At 36.9% G+C, this 21,793-nt stretch overlaps 2 protein-coding genes across 3 annotated transcripts in view; one reads left to right on the forward strand and one right to left on the reverse strand.

Annotated features, from left to right (window-relative positions):
• The first annotated feature begins 312 nt into the window (after positions 1–312).
• Positions 313–13,373, forward strand: CHDH (choline dehydrogenase). The gene is made up of 7 exons (XM_070933645.1): positions 313–1,057; positions 5,475–5,626; positions 7,521–7,650; positions 7,969–8,103; positions 9,485–9,627; positions 10,408–10,510; positions 12,489–13,373. Exons 1-7 carry the CDS (start codon positions 313–315, stop codon positions 12,905–12,907), a joined length of 1,827 nt encoding a protein of 608 aa, XP_070789746.1. The 3' UTR covers positions 12,908–13,373.
• A 3,929-nt stretch (positions 13,374–17,302) lies between these two features.
• Positions 17,303–21,793, reverse strand: part of CACNA1D (calcium voltage-gated channel subunit alpha1 D) — a 225,277-nt gene continuing 220,786 nt past the window's right edge. For both annotated transcript variants that reach the window (XM_070936968.1, XM_070936969.1), the window contains 2 exons: positions 19,800–20,108; positions 17,303–18,109 (listed from right to left, as the gene is read on the reverse strand). In XM_070936968.1, the coding sequence (XP_070793069.1) occupies positions 17,816–18,109; positions 19,800–20,108 (603 nt within the window). In that variant the 3' untranslated portion in view covers positions 17,303–17,815. The remainder of the gene's footprint in view (positions 18,110–19,799; positions 20,109–21,793) is intronic.

A 21,793-nucleotide genomic window follows, 5' to 3' on the forward strand; every position in this document is an offset into this window, starting at 1 on the left:
CAAAGTATTACGTTTAACAATCCATAAAGTGAAGACGTTTTTCAATGGCAATAAAAGTTTCAAAGTAACGTGCACTAACTTAGCAATCATTAAAAGAAATTCAAATTTTATGTCTTTTATTCTGCCTCTCCCAATATTTCAATTTTGCTTAAAATGTATGATTTAAGCCATTTTAAATGATACAGTGACTTAAATATAGTTCATATTGTACATTACTATATATTAATATATCACTTTAAGATCATTTTTTTTCCTTTTTAGGTCAGAATATTTGGACCCAAATTGACTACATCTGAAATAACATAGGAAACAATGTCTTTCTTAATCAAAGGTGTTCAAAAGCATGGCTTTATCTGTCAAGCCCACAAAGAATTATTCAAAAGAAGTATATTGAAGAGTTCAAAAGCTTTCAATGGACAAAGGATGAGATTTTCACAAGCATCCTCTCCAGTTAATTCTAAAAATATGGACTCTTTCAATTATATAATAGTCGGAGCTGGGTCTGCAGGATGTGTTTTAGCCAACCGATTGACTGAAGACCCTCACAACACTGTGAAGCTACTTGAAGCAGGTCCAAAAGATACTGTTTTAGGTAGCAAACAATTATTGTGGAAGATTCATATGCCTGCTGCTTTAACTTACAATCTCTGTGATGAGAAATATAATTGGTACTACCATACAACACCCCAAAAACACATGGATAATCGGATCCTGTACTGGCCCAGAGGACGAGTCTGGGGTGGTTCCTCATCCCTCAATGCCATGGTATACATTCGGGGCCATGCAGAAGATTATAACAGGTGGAGTAAAGAAGGGGCTGTTGGATGGGACTATGAATTCTGTTTGCCGTATTTTAAGAAAGCACAAACTCATGAGTTGGGGGCTGATCTTTATCGAGGAGGGGATGGCCCACTTCATGTGTCAAGGGGAAAAACAAAAAACCCTCTTCACTGCGCATTCCTGGATGCAGCTCAGCAAGCTGGGTACCCTTTTACAGACGATATGAATGGTTTTCAACAAGAAGGCTTTGGCTGGATGGATATGACAATATATAAAGGTTAGCTTTGACACATTCAGTTTGGAAGCCATGTTGTGTAGTAGCCATGAACACCAGTCTTCGTAAACACTTATAATGGTTTGGAAACTTTTTCATAATGAAAAAAGCCCATAATTGCTGGTGGGTTCTTTTAAGGGCCTAATAGCATGCATTGAGAAAGAGGTTGGACTAGACCAGAGGTTTCAGTTTCACAACCTTTTTTTTTTTTTCCTGCTATTGTGAAATGAATCACTGCAGTTGCCTATTTATTTATTTATATATCATTTATAGAGACTGCCCATCTCCATCATAGAGCGACTCTAATTGAATGTATGGTCATTAAGCAAATTCAGCTTCCCCCATTGACTTTGCTTGTTGGAAGCCAGCAGGGAAGGTTGCAAAGTGTGATTACATGGTTCTGGGACACAGGAACCATTGTATTAAATATATGCCATTTGCCAAGCACCCAATTTTGATCATGTAACTGAGGGGATGCTGAGACGGTTGTGTGAAGACCTTTGCAAGTCAATTTTTTCAGTGCCGTTGTAACTTTCAATGACCAATAAACAAGTATTGTGAATCGAGAACTACCAATATTAAGATTATTGTAAATAATTTTATTTAATCTTATCGCCATAAATTAGTGTGAACTGGAATATTCTTCAAAATTATATAAATAGAAAATTGAGAAACTTTATAAATGTAATTATTAGAGTGTGAACTTTTCAGCGTTAAACTTCCAACACAGTGACTGATATATTTATTCCTGGTCTGACGGTTGATAGCATCAGCCACAGTGCTTCCTCAGCATAGATTCTTTTGGGGATTAAATTAAAAGCAGCAGCTTCCAGAGGAATGTGTCAAAACAGGCAACATGACAGAAGTGATGTTGTGATGCAAGCCTGTCCCCTTGTAAATGCATATGTGACATTGACACGTGTTCAAAAGGAGCACTGTTTGCAACCTAAAGCTGTTTCCTCCATTTTGCTTGCTTTGATACTTTCCGCAGAAGCTGCTGTATTCAAGTTAACTCTTCCTTTCAAAGTACAACTGTGAATAAAATAAATTGCAGCATAAACCTTATACCAAGTAACAATTGATTTTAAAAATTCATTATGGAAGAACTGACATTTTAGGATATATCATAAAATTAATGTTTCTGATGAGTATCTCTGTCTTGTAAAATGCTCTGGACAAAAATCAAAGTTGAAGTATTTCTCCTGCCAATATAGTGCCTATAAATAATACCTAACAAAGTTCCCACGAGGAAATGCTTAATCTTGATCAATCAATATGAAGGTGGGATTATACTAATTTATTTATGTTTTTCATTTATATAGTTTTTATTTTTTATTATTGTAAGCCGCCCAGAATTACCCTGAGGTAAGATGGGTAACCTATAAATTTTATAAATAAATAAATAAATTATAAACTCATAGCCAGTATTAACTTCAATTATTTGCTGGTTCGCTGGAAATGTTTATTTTGGCTGACAGCTCAATTTCTTTCCACATTAAATACACAGTAGAGCAACAACTGAATGATCACACATTGACCATCTGGTTTTCGTTTAACCTGTTTCATTTTTAAAGGTTGTGTGGAAAGGTAGATACTTCTTTTACCAAGGCAAAAGATTTGGCATACAAATCCAGAATTGTAACTTAAAACTATTTCTGCTCGATCCTTAGATAATTGTAATTGTCCACAATGGCAGCTGTTAAAATTGAAAAAGATGCCTGAATTAAACCCAGAATATAGCAACAATGTAGATTTAAGGCCAGTACTGTGTGCCAGACAGTACTGGCCTTAAATCTACATTGTTGCTATATTTTATAGGCATTTTATAGATTTTATAGGCATTTGTCACCCATTGTTTATGGGAAATGTTAAATAAAATCATAACAGTCTGTCATACCTGACACAAACTTAAGCCTCTAAACAGAAACAATCCTTGGCTCAGGGGTGAAATGCTCCCAGTTCGGACTGGCTCGGGCGAGTAGGTAGCAATGGCGGCGGGCAGTTCGGAGAACCGGTAGCAATCCCTGCCCCCGCTCCCCATGCCCAGCTGAGCCGCGCGATCATCAGAGCCTTTTTTTTCTTTTAAATGGCTCTGACGATCCAAGCTCTGACGATCCCAGCTGAGTTGCCTGCTAATCAGGCAACTTATCTTGGATCATCAGAGCCACTTAAAAGAAAAAAACTTTTTTCTTTTAAATGGCTCTGATGATCCAAGCTCTGACAATCCCAGCTGAGTTGCTTGCCGATCAGGCAACTCGGCTGAGATCGTCAGAGCCTTTTGAAAGCATTTTTTTACATGGTTTTACATGTAAAAAATGGTTTTAAAGGTAAAAAAAAAAAAATAGCCACACCCATCCAGTCACATTAAACCCCCCCAAGCCACGCCCACAGAACCGGTAGTAACAAATTTTAGATTTCACCCCTGCCTTGGCTCCATTTGTTGAGACAGGTGTAGTTTTATTAGAAATCAAGTACAATGTAGTAGTTCATAGCCAGAATTGTGAGAATAGCACGCCAAAATCCCTAAATTCTACTTTTCCCTCCTTTTGCTGCATCCAGTCACTGTCCCCCCCCCACATGACCAATCAGGTTCAAGCAAGATGTTTTCAGAACGGTCACTTCCAGGGTAGGTTGGTATGCAGCTGTGATTTTCCTCCCAGCCAGGTGACCCTGAAACACCATTCTGGGTAGATAAAGCAAGCAGAGTTTGGGGGGGGGGGGTGATGCAACAGTTACTCTCGCTTTCCCCAAGCAGCCTTTACTTTCACTTTCCCCCAAGCATCCCCACTCCCATCCCCATAGTCTATGGCAGACTGTCAGCACATGGTATCGAAGCACAAGTGAGTATGAGGTGGCAGCTGACACAGCCCCTTATGCATTTGGATGCATGTTGATTTAATACCATTCTAATTAGTTTGGTAGATTTTTTGCTAGAAGCTGAATGACCTGAGTGCCGCCCTACTCTCTTGAAACCTCTTGTTGGCCTTTAATCCCATGCTATCCTTATGGACTCTCCAATAGAGTTGAACTTTAGCAGCATTCTTCAACGTGATTCCAGACTTTCTCAGTGTAATATCCAAAGAGAGATTATTTGATACAAGCGATACAGTTTTCTACATGGCTCTGTCTTGGCCTTTTTCAGTTATTTAATATTCTGTATGGAATTGCTAGGAAGAATTCATCCAGAATTTTAGAAAGAGGCATCATCAGTATCACATCTGATACAATATTGTAATCTGAGTGCATGGAATGTCTCAATGTGCTCTAACATTATCTTCCTCAATATCAAGCTAGAGAAGTAAACAAACTAAATCAAGGCAATGTTAAATGTACAATCAATCAACTGAAGAGGTAGACTGAGATTTGGGTTTTGAATTGGTTTCTACCCACACATATAGCAGCAGAAACATCAGGCTTGTAAATGGTGTATGGCAGTGCCCCCCCAGTCTTTTAGACATCAAGGACCGGTTCCGTGGAGAAAGGTTTTTCTGCGGACCAGAGAGGACATGGTTTTGCATGCTGCCTGCATCCCACGGATGGGGCTTCACTTGTTTGCACAGCCTTGGTTGCTAGCATGCTGTGGACCGGTGGAGGTCCACAGATCAGGGGTTGGAGACCCCTGGTGTATGATATCACAATAAGATCCCTCTCACTGAAAAATCTGGTTGTCTTTTTTTGTGGACAGAGGGCTCACAGTTTAATATACAGTGGTATCTTGGTACTTAACTGCTTTGAAACTCATCAAATTTGGTACTCAATGCATTTTGTCCTGGTACTCATCATTTGTTTGGTACTAAATGCACAAGCTACAACTTGTTGATGTCAGCTGCCTTGGGGCTCACTACATTATTCCTTATGGGAAAAATTTGTTTGGTACTCATCATTTTTGCTATTCATCGCACATCGTGGAACCCATTAACAATGAATACCAAGGTACTACTATATTTCATTTGAGAAATTGTTAAGATTTAGGACTTGGTTATTTTACAGATTATCTGACTGTCTGGATCAGAAGTGGCCTTTTCTCCACTTTCAAAAACTTGCCTATCAGGCATGTAGTAAAATATTTTTCCCAAACTATGAAATGGACTCCATTTGCAGATGACTTGCAGTTAGTCTTCACTTTTTTTCTGTTTCTCAGAAAGGGATTCAGGATGTTGTTTTTAATTTTTTTTATATTGTTTTAGCATTTTTGTCTTTTTAAAAATTTGCATTATTGCTCTGGCTTGATGAATCTTGTGGACTACAGTAATAACTTTAAAGAATGTTAATATATAATCACAATAGAACAGATAAAATTATTTTGGTATTTATTTTATTCATTAAAAATTTAAAACCAGATTTTCCTGGAGCAGTTTACCATACTGAGATAACATACATTATTATGGTTACTGTTACAATAAAAACATGTATTTTGTAGGTAAAAGGTGGAATACAGCTAGTGCGTATCTTCGTCCTGCTTTATCACGTCCAAACCTGTCTACAGAAGTCAGCACACTTGTTACAAAAGTTTTATTTGAGGGGACCAAAGCCATTGGTATTGAGTATATTAAAAATGGAGAAAAAAAAAAGGTAAGAATGTACAGTATTCTTTCTTCAACTATGAAAAGAAAATCAACTAGCAATCAACTTGTACTAAATTTTCATTTCTGGCTCATTAGAATTGTAGTAAAGGTTCTTTTATTGTTGAAATAAAAGCAAAATACAACTGAGACTTTAAGTCCATATCAAGAAAGCACTGCAGTAACCTAATCAAAATATATTGGGTACCACTCCATTCTGCAGATGGGGTTAATTTCAGTTTTCCATTTATTTTGAGTTAACAGTCCCCCACCCCTCTCAGCTTCTAGAAATGAAATCCATACTGGTTTGAAAATAGGTATTTCTTTCATTGAGAGTCCTATCATTCTAATATTTTAAAAAGAGAGAAAGAAAGAACTTTAAAGGAAAGTAAAAATCACATCAAAATTTACTCCTATTTAATGGACTCCAGTCAGATGACAAAGGACAAATACTGTGAAACTGTATGGTAATCAGCATAACAATAGCAATAGCACTTATATACTGCTTCACAGTGCTCTACAGCCCTCTCTAAGCAGTTTACAGAGTCAGCATATTAGCCCCAACAATCTGGGCCCTCATTTTACTGACATTGGAAGGATGGAAGGCTGAGTCAAGTTTGAGTCAGTTGGCATCAAACTCCAGACTGAGGGCAGAGTTTGCCCATAGTACTGCATTCTAACCATTGCACCACCAGGACTATAGCATAGTAAATGTGATTACATGATCAACAGATCTGATGATTTTATGAATCTTCAGGTTTTTTTTTTCTTTGATAATTGACTTTTTGGTATCTTGAAACTGCCCTGCTATTTTGAATGGCCCTTCACTATACTAATTTGGAACTTTCACACATACTTTGTGTTTTGAGTTATTTTACTTAGTGATATCCACAACTCTGGATGCAATTCTTTCACCTCTGGATCCAGCTCATTTATTAAAAAGTTCAAATGCAATAGTTCCAGGCTTAAAATTAGGAAATTTTAATGATGACTTCTTGTCAATTGTGAAGTGAATAGTTTATTTCTACTCTTTCTTTAAATAAAAAATGTTGGCAGTTCATAAGACAAATTGTTTTCCTATGCTATAATTGCAGTACTATAAAAATGTAGTGTGGAAGTTTTTGAAGAATGCATTACATTGTTAAAATTGTACTATGTAATTAACCACACTATAAATGGATAAATCTAGCTAAATTTTTCAGTGCTGTATTGTTTTCAGTACCACTGTTTCTTGCAGACCACTATTATTCTTTCAGTGATTAGCTAGTACTGTAATAAAATACAGTAAAACTTAATTGTTGTAAACTTTAAATTAGGAAGGATGATAAAAGATGAAGGAAAAGAGATCATCATTCTGGGATAATTCTTTTTCAGAGAAATAAAGGATATCATTAGTCATTTGCAGATTTGTGCTGCCAGATGACTATTCAATAGAAGAATGTGAGAACCCAATATATTTTTTTTGATCTTCAGAATGTGGATTCTTTTTCATTGATAAGTGATGAAATTATTGTTTTGGCTGATAATACAAAGCAATTTTTTTTAATGGGATTATTTGAGTAACATGAGATACAGTTTAGGGGGAAAAGAGGCATCTGTAAGGAGAATAATACATTATTTGCACTAATAAAAACCTTTGATTCAAAGAATAATTTTATGTTAACAAAGAGAAAAGTTTAGCAAATAAGTTTGGATAGACAAGAAATATTAGTATTGCTTAAGAGGAAAGTTTACTTAAAAATATATGATAGAGCATATTTTAATAAATTCAATTGTCTAGATTACAAAATTTCTGGCTATAACATGAGCATGAAAACTGAGGGCTATAAATCAATAACATCATTTTGTATTGGCTTTGGTCTGTCAAAATTTAGTCTGATTACATTGCTATTATTTTATTTCAGGTTTTTGCTAGTAAGGAAGTTATTTTAAGTGGTGGCGCCATAAATTCTCCACAGTTACTTATGCTATCTGGGGTTGGAAATGCAGATGATCTAAAAAAATTAGGAATCCCTGTTGTCTGCCATCTTTCAGGTGTGTATGATAGATTCAGTATAACTCCGTGTAACGTTGTGTTGGATTTGAAAGTAAAAGGTGTTTGAGATGTTCACACAGCCTCTGTCAAGAACTCTTTAAATCAGTTGTGTCCTTTCCTAGGATGACATGAATCCATTTCTTAGTAGTCACATAATCCCAGTAAAGATCAATATCATTTATAGAGGTGCTGTCATGGGCACTTGAAAGGACTTCCTGCTTTTGACACCAAATTTTATCCCAATTCCATTGTTTGTAAATATAGTTGTAAATATTTGTAGTGTACATATATTGGACATTTCTTGTCATTTCTACTAGGGGTTGGCCAAAATCTCCAAGATCATTTGGAAGTGTACATACAGCAAAAGTGCACTCAACCTGTAACACTCTATAAATCACAAAAGCCTCTTCAGATGATCAAAATTGGGCTTGAATGGTTCTGGAAATCCACAGGTATGATTTAGAATTATATCTTGTTGCGTTCTCATTTTGCTAGAGATATAAAATCAGCTTTTAAAGTAAAGCTTTAATGAATGTGTCCATTCATAATAGATTTTTCTTGTAGATGATTCATTTGACACACTTTCATTCCAGATAAGGAAATCAAGGGTTTTTCAAAAGTTCAGGCTACATTTGCAAGTAGCTTTGCTTCACTGGGTTTTTTAAAAATGCATAGTTGTTAAATCACTTGTAACAAACAGGAAGTTAATGTTTCTAGAAATTCCTGAGAATGCTAAGATTTGTTGCAGAAAGACAAAGAATGTTTAGAATAGAAGCACAAATGACTATTGTTACTGTTGTATAACAACACTGGTTTTCTTGTGTGCTGGTCAATAACTCTAATAAAGTACTAACGCTATTCCATGTTAATAACATTCTCAAGTGCAATAATTTTATGATAGCTATGGCAATTTAAAATATATATTATATATATTTATATATTTAAATATTTTTAAATTGTCAAATAATATATAAAAGCAATTATATCCAATTACAAATCCGATTTCATGTCAGACGTGCCTCCGTTCAAAACCCAAGAAAGAAAACCCCCCGACTCCATGTTTGTAGAGAAGAGGTACTTTTACTGAGTTTGAAATGATAGCAATGAAAGAAAAGCAAGATCTGAAGCAAAAGGCGCGAAAGTTACATATTGAAAGTATCCCCAAATCCCTTCCCCCAAGGACCCAGGCTGAATGTCCAATTCCCAACCCATATGGTGTCATGTGGGGTGCATCTTCAGGTGTTTTTGCCCATCTGGTATTCCAGGACGGTTGATCTTGACTGAGTATAAACAAGTCCATTCAGCTGCGCAGTAGAACATGAGAGCAATCCTCCCTTTTTGTTCACATACAGCATCTCTCTCCAGCTCACTTCCCTACCCAAATGCCAATCTTCCTCCCTCCATTACTATGGAAGCTGATAACAAGCAAGCATCATAGAGGCTGACCTTTCATGTTATTAAAGAACTATATTTCTAAGGTGAAAAGAAAACCTATTTGAACTGTGAATGCTTTTACAACAAATGAGACATGCTCTTTATTTCATAAGCTATAATATGATTTGGGTTTGTTTTGAATTAACATATGTGACTCTAACACTCTTGCTTTGTAAAACATATTTTGTGTTACGTTATTTATTGTGTTATGTAATTATGCCCTGTGAGCCAAACTGCAACCAGAAAGGTAATGAGACTTAGACACAACTTTTACTGTGTGTGATGAATGTTTAAAGCAGAATGTAATATAAAATACAGGGAATGTAAAATGATCTTTTGAAATCCTCATTCTTCCATTTTCATTATTTATGTATCTGGTGTTTGTGTTCCACCTTTCAGGAGATGGAGCCACTGCCCATTTAGAAACTGGTGGATTTATAAGAAGTCGTCCAGGCATTTCTCACCCAGATATCCAGTTCCACTTCCTCCCTTCTCAGGTGATTGACCATGGGCGAGTTGCTTCACAGTTGGAAGCTTATCAGGTGAGTAGTAATACCAATTACTACATAGAATATCCACTGAACAGAAATATTTTCCTGGAATATATTTGTTCATTTGTTCATATAATTAAAGAAGCATATTGTACTTTTGGAAATAGTTCCCAATCCCTTTGTTGGTGGCCAGAAGGCTTAACCAGAGATGACATAGGTTCTCTTTCAATAAGTATAGACAATGTAATTCATCCAGGGGTGAAATGCTCCCTTTTCGGACCGGTTCAACTGAACCGATATCGATGGCGGGCAGTGGTTCGGAGAACTGGTAGCAATGGCAGTGCAAGGCTCTGCCCACCCGCCTGGTCATCGCTACTTCCTGGTTTTAACCAGGAAGTAACCTGTTTTTTATCCTCTGCGCATGCACAGACGGTTTTGTGCATGCGCAGAGGGTCTGCGCGCACGCAGCACATACACTTCCGAACCGATTAGGAAGGTAAGTAGATTTCACCCCTGAATTCATCCTATAAGTCTAAGAAGGCATCTTCCTATTGTAAAGGGTTTTGTGAAACTCTTGTGTTTGTTAATCAATATTAAACAAACTACCCTCATTTGAATATAAGAGCTCCAAATTAATACAAGATATGATTTTCACTTCAAAGCCAGTGAGTAACGAAAGAAACCAAGCATTGAAACCTGAAATAATTGTCTAAATCAACCATGCAGTGTCTAAATAACTCATGCAACCCCAAGTTTCTATGAATCCCATTAGTTATTTTATAATGAACCTCTAGATGCCATATACCATGTATCTTTTTGGGATTGTTACAGGTCCATATTGGCCCTATGCGAAGTACCAGTGTAGGAAAGCTGAAGCTGAAGAGTTCAGACCCTACCGAGCATCCAATCCTTGAGCCTAATTATTTGTCAACAGGTAAATGAATAATTATATTCCATTCTTTAAACTTGCCTTCTATAGTTACACTCACAATATAGACAATTACACCTTCTATAGACCATGGCATACCATACTGGTAGTCTTATTTTGATGGCATTTCCCATTTCTTTGTATCTTTTCCTCTTCCATCAGTCTCGGACTTTGTCAAACAGGGAATAGTGACTGCATTATCTAGTAAAGTTTATGCCACAAGTGTAAAATGAGTCCAAGTAACTGTTTCCCCATTATGCATACGTCTTCTATTCTCTAGAAGTTGTCAGGATTGTCAGACACAGTAATTCATCGAGTAGGACCCAGAAAACGAGGCTTGTTTTTTGCTGCTCTTGCCCTGTGGCACATGGATAGTCTTTGTTCAGCAACTGTCTCGTTTAGTGACAGTCTGCAGTTACAGCAATGATGAAAAAGTGACTTCACATCCAATCCTCACATTTACAAGGTTTATATGATTGTAAAGCAAAGGAAGCCTCAAATAAGATCATAAGCACAGTCACAGTTTGACTTAGCGGCCACTTCGCTTAATGACTACATAGTTGATCCCGATAAAGGACTTTCTCAAGGACTACCTGTAGCATCTCTCCAGATATTCATAAAGCCCTCAACCTCCCATTTTAAGTGCCTCACTCTTTCCGTATAAGTTGGGGAAGAGTGTCAGGAGCAACTGGCCAGAGTTTCTTCTCTTAACTAGCCAAAACCTGAAGCAAGTTTTTATTCTTGGATTCAGATTTTTATTTATTCAGGGTTGAAAATGCCAGTTATTCCGGTTTGGAAAGAAATAAATCAAGGACAAGTATTCCCTGATTTTTAGCTCTGTTTTCATTGATGAAGAAATATGTTCTCTGTTTAGGTTATGATTAATCAGGATTGCTAAGGCAGTGTGCATTGATGTGTTTGTTCAATCTTACTGAGCAATTTGGAAAAATGCTGTCTTATTGTAATGTCCAAACAAGGTCAGAGACTTCATTATGCTGGAGTTTTCAGACAATCCAGTTTAACTGGATTTCCTTAGGCAAAAAGTTTCATACTTAAGAGCAGCATCTCCTTTTTGCATAAAGTCTAGTACACACATGTGAGAAACTCCATTTTGTTTCTACGGGAGAAAAAAATGCACATCACAAGGCTGGACATCTTAAATTGTTATGTCGAGCCATTATGACTTTAGGTCTTGCAGATTTTTTAAAAATAAACACTTTTATGGCACATAAAATTGTAATTCATGGATTGTAATTCATCAGATGCATAAAATAAACTGCATTAAATTTTGAAGTATAACATGAATGAAATGCAGATGATGCAGACAGTGATAATTATTTCCTTAACAGGGAATATTTGCAAAGCATTTAATGCAGAAATCTTTGCATGGGTGAGCTAATGAACAAAGATGGGATGATTAAAAGCTGTTGTCTGCTCAAGGAAATAGAACTAAACTTTGTACAGAACCTTTATTACAATAAATCTATCCTTATAGGCCTTTGTGTAGTTGTTGACATGCTGAATTTCATTTCTTCTTATCCCATTGTTGATACTCCCAATTGTAGGGATATGGTGTGTGTGTGTGTGTAAGTTTACATCAGAATTATATATTATACATTTGAAATAATTTTGGTTATTTTTGCTACAACAAATCATTATGACTTCCTTTTGGGAATAAAGAACTATCTGGATGAAGGATTAAATATCCCAAAAGCTGTTTCAAAATTGCTATTCTACTAAATAGTATGTATAGGAAACCTATTCAATTTTCCTTATTTTATATTCAAATTTTACTCTTTCTTTTATGGTGAATAGATACTAAAATACAAAAGCAATATCCATCTTCCCTGCCTTTCCTGTATCTTAGGTTGTGTCACTTTATTCTGAATTTTTGTCTGAAAAGAAAAGAATGTTAGCATTAATATTCATATTGGTTGTGCACAGAATCATTGTGCTTTTGTTTTCTTTTCTTTTCTTTCAACAGAAATAGATGTCTGGGAGTTTCGCCAGTGTGTGAAATTAGCTAGGGAGATCTTTGCTCAAAAGGCATTTGAAGAATTCCGCGGACTTGAGATTCAACCGGGGGAACACATTCAGTCAGACAAAGAAATAGATGCTTTCATAAGACAAAAATCTGATAGTGCCTACCATCCTTCATGCACGTGCAAAATGGGACAGAATTCTGATCCTACTGCTGTGGTTGATCCCAAGACCAAAGTTATAGGCACAGAAAATTTAAGAGTAGTTGATGCCTCAATAATGCCCAGTATTGTTAGTGGGAATTTAAATGCCCCAACCATCATGATAGCAGAGAAGGCTGCTGATATTATTTTGGGATTACCACCGCTTCAAGAGAAAAATGTTCCGGTATATAAACCCAAAACTCTGGAAACACAGCGTTAACTTTTTGCTCTGCATTAGAAGTTTGCCTCCATAGGAGAATCTTGGCCTACTTTTTCTGTAGGAACATGTATAAGGAGTAGCATCACTTGATATGTTTTTCTATACCACTAAATCAAAAATCTATTTTCAATGTCAAGAAAAAGGATGTACAATAGAAATGATACTTTACTTCAGTTAATATTTGTTAATAATAGATTCCTGGAAGCATCTGACATTTGATGGTATGCGCAGTAAATTTTTACCACAGAACGGAAGTCAGATTCTGTACATTAATACAAAACAGTGGAAGGAAAAATAACAAAAATAGAATGTAGTTTGTATCTCTTGATTTGATGGGCTAGTACATTTCATATTTTGCCTATTTTCCACATCCAGTCTAAAGGTAAGAGAAAATAGCAATGTATTTTTTTCTAGTACACAAAGCAGTATTTAATCTCAGAATGAAATAGAATTCTCATTCTAAATAGTTGAGGCAGAATTATGTTCAAGTTAGACTTCTTTGGCCTATATTCTGTATCTTGTACATTTGGGTCACTTTTTTTTCAATTGTCACTAAAGAATTTTAAAAGAATGGAAGTCATGCTGAAGTGATGCAATGGTTTTAGTAGAAATAATCATGATTAAATTATGCTGCTTGTGCTTTGCAAAAATATTTTACTTCTGGAATAAACAAATTCTAATTAATATACTTATGTTTAGCCTCAGGTTTTTATATTTTGTTTTGCTGTCTTTTACTTTAGACACTACTATAATTTATTCTATTTTATTGTTTAGATACATTAAGAGAGTAATAAAAGCCTTGCATTAAATTGGTCTCATTAAGCAAGATTGTTTACATCCTTAATTGAAAACTAGGAGTTGACTTTAATCAACAGAACAACTGGGAAGTGTTCTGTTAAAAATGGCTAATCAGCTAATCCATAGAAGGATGGATTTAGTAGTGAACTAACTCAGTCACACAGAAGGTTAAATTAATCAATGAGCTGTATTTACAGGAACTTCTAAACTACATTTTTGTATACCTAGGCCTCCAGAAAAGAAAGAGCGATAAGATGGAATGATAAAATGGGATAGGTGGACTGAGACTGAAGAATTCTAACATGCAACCACAACATGCATCAGGGCAAGTATTATTTAAGAAAAGCTCATGGTTGTCCTGAACCAATGGAGCATGAAGATTGAAATACCCCAGCATAAACAGCTGAGAGGGTTCAAAATCCAACTCTGCAATTTCAGGAAGAGATTAGCCATGCAGCCTGGCAAGTGATAGACAAGCATTATTCCCTACTTGTTCTTACAGTCTGAACTCCACACAGATACAGTACCTGGACCATATCACCTTAGATAGAGTGTCTTTGCTGACCATCTAGATTTTCATGAGTATCACAGCCATCCTCCTTCCCTTTCCTTAGAATCATGAATAGTGAAGAACTCAGAATCTTGGACAGCCTATTTCTAAAAGGGTAATATCTGTGCCTTCACAGATTTCAGGTTTCAGCAATGTGCACCACCTTGTTTGTTCATCAACCATCAGAATTTGAATGGCAAGATCCAAGGACCAAAACGCCTCTCTCCCTTTTCCATAATGGTTTGCCCAGCACCACTATCATAATAGCTTCCTTGACTTGACCTGAAACTACTGCACCTTTTTTCCTTTCCCCTCAAGTTGCCTACATGCCATCCTTACTGCCTTTCAGCCAACTAGACATTGTCTTAGAGCTTATCTCTGCCACATTCAATTGGCAGTAATCTGCCTAACTTTGATCTCGGTCAAATACCCATTCTCCCTTCTCCATTCCTTCTAATTTTACCTGATCCAGTTTTTACCCCGCTCTGACAGGATCAATCCCAATTTCAGTTTGGGGAAGAAGGATATTATCAGTCATTCCCCATTTCTCATCCAGGGTAACTCTTGTTACATAGTCCCCAGGGGCTTCAACAGCTTTGACAGAGCAAAACCTCTCACTGTTTTCTGGTCCTTCTATGGCTTGCTAAGACCCTGTACATTCCATCAACAGACACGTCAATCTACATCTAGCTTACAAACCCCTCAAAATTAAAATCAACCACACAGCCAACCAGAAACAGTACCGAACCTCAACCAACCCATGCAAGCCCACCCCCAACCAGCACTTTACCTTGTAATGACCCTCATCTGATGTAACCTCCCTATCACAAGACTCTCACTGGTGACCCACATTTGACCATCACAAAACCCACCACAAGGCCCTCACTTAACACACCCACTTCTAATCCATCACAAGACCTTGGTCTGATGACTTACCTGACTTGACCTCACCATCACAGGACCTACTGACTATATAAAGCCCTTATAAACGGAACACTGATACTGACATCCCCTAAACTCTGCTGAAGATGTTACCTAGCCTGGTAATTAAAAGTTCAGAAACCAATCCACAAGCTCAGAGAAGGAACCTCTACCCTCACCCTATACATTGCCCAGATTCACTAGTGAGATTTTCAGACCAGCTTTCATTGAGGCATCAGCACTTTTTGCCTGTCAATTCTGGCAGCCCCGGTCCACAAGCTAAGCTCTGACCCCAGCTCCTTTTGTTACCTTGCCATGACAGCCATTGCAACCAGCCCCCAGCTGAATTCTCTTGCATCTTGTCTCCCATCTGATGTGCAGTTTTATAGTTCTAATCTTCCATCAACCCATCCAACACCGCCAACAATAGTTCCAAAGCAGCAGCACCCATTTCATTGTACATTATTCTGAAAACCTCAGTTGGATCAGAGACATGATGTTGCCATGATGTCACTTGCAAATTCAGGTTGTGAACATAGGAGTGACAACTGATTCCTACTTCCTTAGAAAATTGCTCCCTGTGGTTTTATGGAGGTCAGTGACGTGTAAAACCCCATAGTTCAGACACAGAACTATGGGGCCAAAAGAAATCACCAATCTTTAGAATTGCATATGTTGGTAAAAAGAGACAAAATATAATAACTTTATTACACAATTTTATTCTCAGTAACATTTTGCATTTATTTTCATACAAAATGATGTAGGTCAAGAAATAATGTACAAACCTTTAAATTCTCTCCTGACATTTGAAAGAAGAGGTTTGTAAGGTATTCATAGCAAATTGCCACTGTGTACAAAAATGTTTATATTAATCTTAGCTGTGTATGTCACACTTTTGAAACGTGACAATTGCTACTTATTTTGTTAATACAGATAACCCTGATAAAGCTGCTTGGCAGAACAAGTCCATTTATCCAATGTTAATAAAATAAACTTTTGATATTTATTGATCTCCAAAATCATATTATCTTCAGTATCGGGATTTTACTGCATCACAAACAACATTGAAGCCCTCCTTTGATTGCATAAAAACAAATCCTGAAACATTACATGTAGAACATCAAAAAGTTTGTCAACCATGCCATATTCTCACCAGTTTAGGAATGTTTTGGTTATGTAAATCATCATCATCATCATACATTCCACTTCAAGCTGTGTAACTTGTTAACTATCCATCCTGTAAATTATATCTATGTAGGAAATCTCTACCAAGAAGAATGCTCATGGTGGTTCGATCCTATGCATCTTCATTAAGAAATCCCATTTTATACAATAGGACTTTGTATCAGGAAAATGATGTAGGATTGAAACATCAATCTGTGTTTATTTCAAAGTAAAAGTAAAACCTTGCCAAATGGATAGCTTTTTTGATTATTCTTGTTTCTAGCTGTTATTGCAAGAGTTGTCGTAGAGATAAATAAATCCACAGTTTGTTTTCTGTCAAAAAGACAGCAGATTCCAAATAATAGCTTTCCAAATACAAGATTGTAATTACTCATTTTCTATATCTTAACATTGTAAAGTGAGAATCCAATTGACTGAAAATATTTTATAAAATCTCTGTTGCATCAAGTTTTTTTTTTTAAATCTTTACTTCAAAAACATTTTATAATGAAGGTGGCTCTATTTAAATATTTAACTCTATAGTGCTATACAGTCCAAGTAAAAATACTTCTATTTAGAATTCAGTGAAGAATTACAATAATGAGGCTCCATAAATATTGCTGCGGTTCAATTACGGTACAATAATTACAAAATATAGAACATCTCTTTACAAATACAAATTATGGTAGATTAGAATTTATTTACAATAATCTCTGCTATATAGTTTTTAACAAACTGTCCTATCTAACTCTACGTTAACCTGGTTGCAAGTGCATTAGTAAAAATGCAAATATTCCAGTGTATTTTGCCCTTGATATGATAGTCATAAAACAGACTATTTTTAATGATATTTTACTATGTAAACTGCTGTTACATATGAGAAAAACGCTTTCAGCAGCGGATGAAACAATCTCTTGGAAAAAAGAGTTTGATAAAATGTATTAAGGAACTTTTTCAAAAAAAATAATAAGCAAATTTTAAAATAATATATCTGAGTGGATATGCTGAATGCAGTGGATTTCTGGTATGCTTTGTGATCAGAGGTAATGACATCTTTGATTGTCATCACCACAGTCTTCTGAAGACCTTGTTAAAAGTGCCAATCTTTTTTCCACTGAGCATTGTGAACACCCTGGAAGGCAGCAGAACACAATTGGAAGACAGCAATCTTTCCACTTTCTCTGTTTTTGTTTTAACACAAACGGGTTAGAATCTTCTTGGTTCTTAAGATCCGCCTTCATTCCCTGATGAGCTCGCGACTCTGTAGCAAAGGCCTTGAAGAAATCATTCGAATCCTGATTCATCATACTGGAAACACGTACTAATAAATAAAAGTATGGCTTCCTCACAACATGACAATATCATCACTCATGCAAAGCTTGATTCCTTATTGATTCCAACTAGTGCCTAGCATCATAGAACTAGGAGGCACTTCTGTTTGTTTAAAATCAAACATTTTTTCCCCTCACTAAATACTATAAGGTTGTAATGCATATCATTTCATCAGATAAGTCTTCTTCATATTTTCCAGTATCCGGCTCTTCATCACTAAAGCCAGGACCAAATTCTTGAAGTTCGTAATCTTGTCTATTTAAAATAGGGAACATGTCTCCGTTAGTTCCATTGCTAATGTCTCCATTGAGAAGGTGGCTTGCAGCACTTTCCATCTCATCAATAGTCATGTCACAAGCATCTGCAATCTCATGTTTTGTTGCAGAAACAAACTTTGGGTCCCTTGCATAGTGTCCTAATCCTTCAGATATAAGCACCTGAAAAGGTAACAGCATAAACATTATGTTAGCATTATGTTATCAAAAGCAACAGTGCAGAACAGCAGAAGCTTATATGGCAAGCCTGGGTCTATTGCTGAAGAGATTCTCAAAAGAAGGCAACTAAAGTGGTTATTAGATTAAAGCAGGGGTGTCAAACTCAATTTCACTGAGGGCCATATCGGGGTTGCATTTGACCTCGAGGGGGTGGGCATGGCTAGCTCGACATCACTCATGTCGGGGGCGCCTGTGGTGGCCTGGGCACTTTGACAGCAAAAACAGGCTCCCGAGGTCCATTCTTGGCTGTGACGGCCTCCTGCAACCCTCTGCAAGTGAAAACAGAGCTCGCGAGGGCCACATGCGGCTCTCCCGAGCTCCATTTTCACTGGCAGAGGCACTGTGGGCCAGTCCTTCACTGTTTCCAGGGTGGCCCTATGGGCCAGATCTAAGCACCCCGTGGGCCGTATTCAGCCCACGGGCCTTGTGTTTGACACCCCTGGATTAAAGCTTCTCAGAAACCTACAATATTTTCCAACTCCCTGTTTTGCTTTTTTATAATCTAGCAAGGAATTAGATACTATTGACATGTATTTGCTAAGCAATCTACTACTTGACATAGACCCAAAGGTTATTGATACTTGGGAGTAGGTGTTCATGCATGTATAGAATGTATCAAAGCTTGCTTTGCATCTCCCACATCCAATTTCTTGGCTACACATTTAGAACACAATGTTAAAAAAGTACATCTGCTATTTTCACAGATAAATTGCCTGAATGCTCCTTTCATTCAAATGACTGCTGTCAACTAGGGCATGCAGAATTGCCAATAGCAGCCATTTGCTTACTAGACAGATTATGTCTTTATATTTTGAAACTTGAGGACTGGAAAAACTATTATCAAAATACAAAAATGTCATGGAATCATTATTTAATGCTTATATATATATATATATTGTATAGTATACAAGCATTTTATGTTCAGTGGAATATTAAAGCTTTCTCTTTGTGTCAATTTAAAAAAAACATAAATTCAGATCTAAGGTAATGGTAAATGACACTATCTTAACCTCGATACTTCTGGATAAAAATGAAATAGAAGAATAAATCTTCTTTACTGTGTTTTGAAAAGAATGTAATTTGAGCCATGGTGATACAGTAATTAGAATGCAGTGTTGCAGGCTAATTTTAATTGACTGCCAACTGCCAACAGTTTAGTAGTTCGATCCTGACTGGTTCAAGGTTGGCTTCCATCCTAAGGTCAGTAAAATGAGGACCCAGATTGTTGGGGGCAATATGCTGACTCTGTAAACTCTTTAAAGCCCTTAGAGAGGGCTGTAAAGCACCTTGAAGCAGTATATAAGTGCTATTGCTATTGTTATAATTTTATCATGTAAAGCACGGGTGTCAAATGTCGTGAGTTTGACACCCGTGCTTAACATGATGACGTTGCTGTCACATGATGTTTCACAATGTTTTTCCCATTTGCAGAGCTGGATGGATGTGGCCTGCACGTGACGCGTCCAGCCCATGGGCCACCAGTTTGACACCCATGATACAAAGTATATTTTATTCTGAATATACCATTTCTCATAACATAATACGATAAAACAAAGTATTTTTGGGTCAGATAACGCTCCATTTTCAGAGGTTATTTCATGACTAGCTCAGAACAAAGGTCTGAAACACTTACCGCTTCTACCAAACTGTCGGCGCTTCTCTGCTTGTCACTATACTTATGCCTAAAGTCACTTGGTACAGTCAAATTAGCTGGTGTAAATGTCCGATATGCAATATCAGGGTCATCGGTATACCAGGAGCTCCTATGCAAAGACGGCAGACTACCATTCATATATTCTGTAGAATCTGGTTGATCAACTTGTATAAGAGGTGTATAATAAAGAGTGCGGTCCCGGTTGGGTGGTGTAGCCCAGGAACGTGTTGAGCGACTTGGAGAATGCCTATGCACTTTAGTGGCATCCAGACCTGCAACTGCCATGACCTGAGGAAGAGATGAAACGTTCATACCATTCCAAGCTTATAGAGGCAACGTTTTAAAGGATAGGGTTTTATAGAGGCTAGGGTTTTAAAGACTCAGGAATAATGAAAGGAGGGCAACGGATAAAGGGACAATGAAACATCTCCCCTACTTAATGTATTCATACAGGAAACTTTCATTTATTTCTCTTTTCTAGTTCATATACCATGTTTTCCTGAAAATAAGCCCTCCCCCAAAATAAGTCCTCCCCTGAAAATAAGTCCTCCCCCGAAAATAAGCCCCCCCTGGAAATATTTAAACCCCGCCATTTCCTCTGGCTACGGTTAGGGGGACAGAGCTAGAAATCAGGTAAGAGGGCAAGAGGAGCCCCGTCTTGCTCCATGTGCCCCAAAATAATAAGACCTCCCTGAAAATAAGGCCAAGCACTAATTTCAGGGTTCAAACAAATATAAGGCAGGGTCTTATTTTTGGGGAAACACGGTAATAAAGCATATTATTAGCATGTATTATTAGGAGTTGTTTGTAGATTTGGAAAACTTTTTTGTAATTTTTATTAGCATTGGATGTTTGCTGTATTAGGATGCTGGCCTCAAAATACATTCTTTGCTTCTCTGCCCCCATGCCCATATGTAACACCATTAATGTGTGCCAGAGACTCTCAAATTAGGTATCCTAAAATTTTGTTGTTTACCATGGAACATTACTTGACTTCTCTCTGCTTTCCTGTTTCATGAGAAATGACGGTAAATTATATTCAAAATTGATTATGGTTTTATATGCATCTTCCATTTAGTTATATGAATGTTTATGAATACTGCTTGATACACATAGAAAGACCCAGGTATATAGGTACATATTACATTTCCATCGCAATATCTATCTCGATGTGAGAATTATTCTATCTTTGTTCTCTGACATGTCAACATCTCCAGGGTGGGGTTTTAACTATAACATTTCAGAATATGTTTTTGTAACTCAATTACACTCATCATAAGCTATTTTTAAATGATGGCTTCTTTCCAGATGTGTGTTTTTTAATGGATGTTTGATTTGGGAAAGATAAACAGAAGTCAGGTTGTATCTGCTATTAATGATTCTGCCCGGGCAAAATCTAGCTGGAATATCTAGATTCATTTGCAGTATTGTTGGTGATGAAATTGTTTTACAATTTGAGTGAAGACCTTTTAGTTTCTCACCTTGCTTCACTGGGAACACACAGATGTCAATACTCAGAACCTGACAAAGTTGAGTTTCCCTTTTTCTCCTTCTCTCTCCTTGGAACTTTCCCTTATTTTAAAATACGGAAAATGGATAACCTGTCATCTGATTCTTTTTATTACTTCTGATACAGGGAACCTAAGCTGTCAGTTCCAGATAGCCACTATTCACTGGCAACTGGTCATGCTTTTCTATTCCTTGCCCAGCAGCCCTTTTATAGCTCTTGAGACTGAGCTGGAAGCAGTTATTTGCCATGTTTTAAGCCTCTTCAGAGAGTCCCACCATGGAATAGAGGCAACCCTCACTTACTGACTACTCATTCAGTGATTGAAATTGTGACAGCCTTGAATGAGTGATAGTGATGACCAGCACTCAAAATTCCAACTGCTGCAGTGCCACCATGGACATGTGATTGTGATTCTGAGCATTTAGCAACCAGTTTGCATTTATGATAGCTGCAGCACCTTGCA

This window comes from Pituophis catenifer, unplaced genomic scaffold (assembly GCF_029215685.1).
Source record: "Pituophis catenifer annectens isolate HBS135680 unplaced genomic scaffold, rPitCat1.0.hap2 SCAF_2, whole genome shotgun sequence".
Classification (NCBI taxonomy): Eukaryota; Metazoa; Chordata; class Lepidosauria; order Squamata; family Colubridae; genus Pituophis; species Pituophis catenifer.